Raw genomic sequence first — 3,858 nt, 5'->3', positions numbered from 1 at the left:
CCCCGAGTGCTGAAAAATACAGTCAAACCTGTTTATATGATCCTCTCTATTTGAGCCATGCCGTTTATTTGATGCAGGCTTTGTCGCTACCAAATATTTCACTTAGTTTTTGTATGATCTCTGTTTATATGCATACAAGGTATATGAGTCACATTTTTTGGGACCAAATTAGGTCTCACCTGTTTATTTGATTCACACTGCTCACGGCCACACACTCTTCAAAGCACCACTGCTCAATACTCAACGCCTACCGCAAGCCTTCTTGGCTCGCCATGTCTCCTCGCACCTGTCTGACGCTAGAACAAAAGCTCCAAGTGCACCTAAAGCTCAAGCAGAATCCTGGCATGAACAACCCCATGCTCGCCGAGTGGATCTACGCAACCTGCAAGGCCCGGGCCAGCCGTGCCACACTCGCGCGACTGCGCAACCTGCCTTCTTCCTACTTCAGCCACGTCGACCTGAGTGCGACCAAGCGGCGGCGAGTGAAATTCCCTCCGTTCGAGCGGGAACTGAGGGAATTTTTCTTTCAGAACGAAGCAAAACGGCGATGGCGGACGACGTGCTCCTGCTGAAGGCGCATGAGCTGGCGGAGCGCTTAGGCATCGATGCAACGCAGCTCCGACTCAGCAACGGCTGGCTTCCAAGCTTTAAGAAGCGCAATGGGATCCGCTCCCATACGCTACACGGCGAAGGTGGCGCTGTAGAAGCTGATGAAGTGCGAGATGCGAGGCTAGAGCTACAAGAGTTGGTGGCGCAGTTTACACCCGAGAATGTGTTCAACTTCGACGAAACGGCGTTTTTCTATCGCTTAGCGCCTAATCGAACGCTAGCTACGACTATTCGCAAGGGCAAGAAAAAGGAGAAGCAACGTTTGACTTTGGCCTTCTGCTGCAACGCGACTGGCTCCGACAAGCTCGACCCAATAGTCATCGGTACGGCCAAGAACCCGAGGTGCTTTAAAAAGGGAGCGGCGATTAAAGGTAAACCTATATTATACAAGTCCTCCAAGAACGCCTGGATGACATCCGTCATTTTTGACGAATGGCTGCACCTCTTCAACATGAGAATGGCGGCCGCCAATCGCAAGGTCCTACTTCTAGTCGACAATGTTTCATGCCAAAAGCTTCTACGAAACCTGACTCATGTGACTGTTCACTTCCTCCCTCCTAACATGACATCCGCCGTACAGCCGCTGGATGCAGGTAAATATTTTATCTATATTGTGGTGTAGCCTAAACGAACCAACTCTATTACGGTGTTTTTTTTATTCAGGTATTATCGGGTCGTTCAAGGCTCGGTAGCGAAAGTATTTTGGGCGGTGGTGTTTGGATGCACTTGAAGCTAACATTACACGCAAGCTCAACGTACTGGAAGCTGTCCAATTGTCCATTGATGCTTGGGCGGGTGTGACGCCAACGACAATTACAAATTGCTGGGTCAAGACTCGCATTTTGGGAGGAAAGATGCTAGGAAGGACCCGTGCTGACACGGATTACATTGAGGAGGTATCCAGCAACGAGATGGAGGAGTTAACGGCGATGCTATCGAGGTGGGAGGGCGCTGTTAGCGCTAGTGAGTATCTGGCAGTGGACGTAGACGTTCCTGTGCACGAGCCAGATGTGCTAGTGGACGAAGCGGCAGGAAGTGATGCAGTTTCGCAGGACGAGCAGGAGGAAGAGGAGGAACAGGAACCCGCAGTTCAACCTGCCATTGCTCTGAGACACTGCATGGAGCTGGCTGCATTTCTGCTGCAATGCGGAGAGCAGAGTGACAGAGAACGAAGAGCTTTACAGACCGTGACCGCTTTGGTTCGAGAGACTACGGTGAAGGCAAAGCGGCAGCGAACTATGCACGATTTCTTTACGTGCACCACATATTTTTTTAACTGAGTCCATTTTATATGAGTCATTGTAGTAGATGGTCACCAACAGGGCCTCATATAAACAGGTTTGACTGTACCACTAAAGTGTCTCAAAATAAGACAGTGCATGAGGTAGACCACACGATATTTAGAATCACCGACGCCACTCGTTCAATCTCATTCCAGAACTTGCCGACCAAGAACAACGACCAGATTTACTGCGCGCTGGATTGATCTAACCCAGCAATGGGGGAAATCTAAGAGCAAGACTCCACTCTCACGTGCGCCGCGAAAGACCCAGAGGGGGTATGAAGGAACCGGCTGCTTCGTCGGAGCTGAGGGACCGATGTTCCGACTAGTCACGCTTGACTAGGTAAGTGATTGCGATGTTTGTAATACTGCTGGCATTTTGCTAACATGCGTAAATGATGCAGAAGAGTAGTAACAATCTTCGACAGCTCCGTTGCACTGAAGCTGCTGCCACAACAGTACCGGAAACCGCGGATCGACAGAAAACGGTGAGCAATGACATCTTGTATTCTTCACGTTATGTTTGTGTCTAATCGTGTATGTACATGCTACTAATGCAGCCGCGAGTGCTTCGACCGACGTCACAGCAGCTTCCGTAGCGCCAAGCTGGTCTCAGCGCACCAGCTCTCCGGGCTGCGGTTTGATTAGCTGAGGATGCTGATAGCGAAGGAAAAGGTGCGGTTCATTGCTATAACTACTATCTACGCCACTCACTTAGCTAATTTCAAAAAAAAATGTTGCTATTGCAGTTGATAGAGCTTCGCTCGGTGCCAAGGCTGTCTGCCGCAGCCTGCGAAACGTAAGCCAAAGGACTTCTGGCTTTTGTTCGGCGACAACAGTGCGGGAAGATGTGGATAAAGGTGCCCCTCAAGGCTATTGTGTGCTATTCAAATTACTCTTGTGTCTAATCGTGTATATACGTGCTTCGACTATAGTTGCTAGAGCTTCGACTGGTGCTGGGCCACGTGCCGGGTTGACGCGGGCTTTCTCAACCCTTCGGTCTATCCGCGCATCCAGCTCCCTACGAGCAACGTTTCCAGCAAGCTACATACCAGGGCAAGGCACGTCATTCAGCGAGTCCCACTTCATGCAATGTTGCGGTCAAAGTTATCGCCCAATTAATTGCGCGTATATGTCAATAATAAACCATATAAATGAAGGATGATGATGTTTAAACGTTGTTGTTCCCAGTCGTCCTATGTCATGTGCTGAATAGCTAGTGTGCTTTGTAGCACGCTCAATCTTGTTTTGGTCGCAAAGTTATCTTAACGTGTCTGATACAAGCTATCAACATCGTTATCCCGTATGTATAGATCTGAAGTATACTAGCAAGCGTCATACCAGTGTTGTTGGACCATCATAACCGAATCGGTAGTGACTGTTCTGAGCAGAGCGAGAACAAACAAGTGGAATGGAGACGCCACCGTGTGACCAAAGTGTCCTTCGTGTGGAAGAAAACTAGGGTCTGGAAGGACAGTGAAACGACGTTCTATCACAGCGCAGCGAGGGCCGGGGCGGCTCAAAGAAGGCCATAGTTTTTTTGCGTTGACTTGTGTGCCAAGGCAACAGCGAGTCTATTTCCTGCTACAAGCCCTCACTTCGGCACAGGTGAATGATATTATGTTGTCGTCATCGCAGTAGAAGATGGTTTCATGCGTGGAGGACCACAGTCGGCGCCAGCAGAGATACGGAGGGGCGGGGAAGAGGAGATAACAGCGAGGGCGACGATGCCCACCAGTCTAAGCGACGACAGCGTGACGATTGAAGGCTGATAGATGCAAGACACAAGGTGCAGAGCTTATATCTTAGTTGAGGTATGGTATACACGCGCTCTTTTTTTATAACAAAGTTGCATTTTTCTGTCAAAAGGCGGTCATGTCTTTGATCTATACCATACAAGTTAGACACTTTTCCTGTATCTAAACCGCCCTCTTATCATGGCTCATACAGGATAAATATTTTTCACC

General features: G+C 49.2%; 1 protein-coding gene across 1 annotated transcript; it reads left to right on the top strand.

The window, feature by feature from the left end:
- Nucleotides 1–619: 619 nt before the first annotated feature.
- On the top strand, nt 620–1,436 carry PHYSODRAFT_384277 (hypothetical protein; the record flags this gene model as incomplete). Its single annotated transcript, XM_009532709.1, has 2 exons — nt 620–1,222; nt 1,302–1,436. Coding segments are annotated over 2 exons (738 nt in total), but the record flags the coding sequence as incomplete, so codon positions are not given.
- Nucleotides 1,437–3,858: the final 2,422 nt, after the last annotated feature.

The sequence above is a fragment of the Phytophthora sojae genome (genome assembly GCF_000149755.1).
Source record: "Phytophthora sojae unplaced genomic scaffold PHYSOscaffold_6, whole genome shotgun sequence".
In the NCBI taxonomy this organism is placed as follows: Eukaryota; Oomycota; class Peronosporomycetes; order Peronosporales; family Peronosporaceae; genus Phytophthora; species Phytophthora sojae.
The sequence above is the reverse complement of the archived record's forward strand: the minus strand, read 5'-3'. Positions and strand labels throughout refer to the sequence as shown.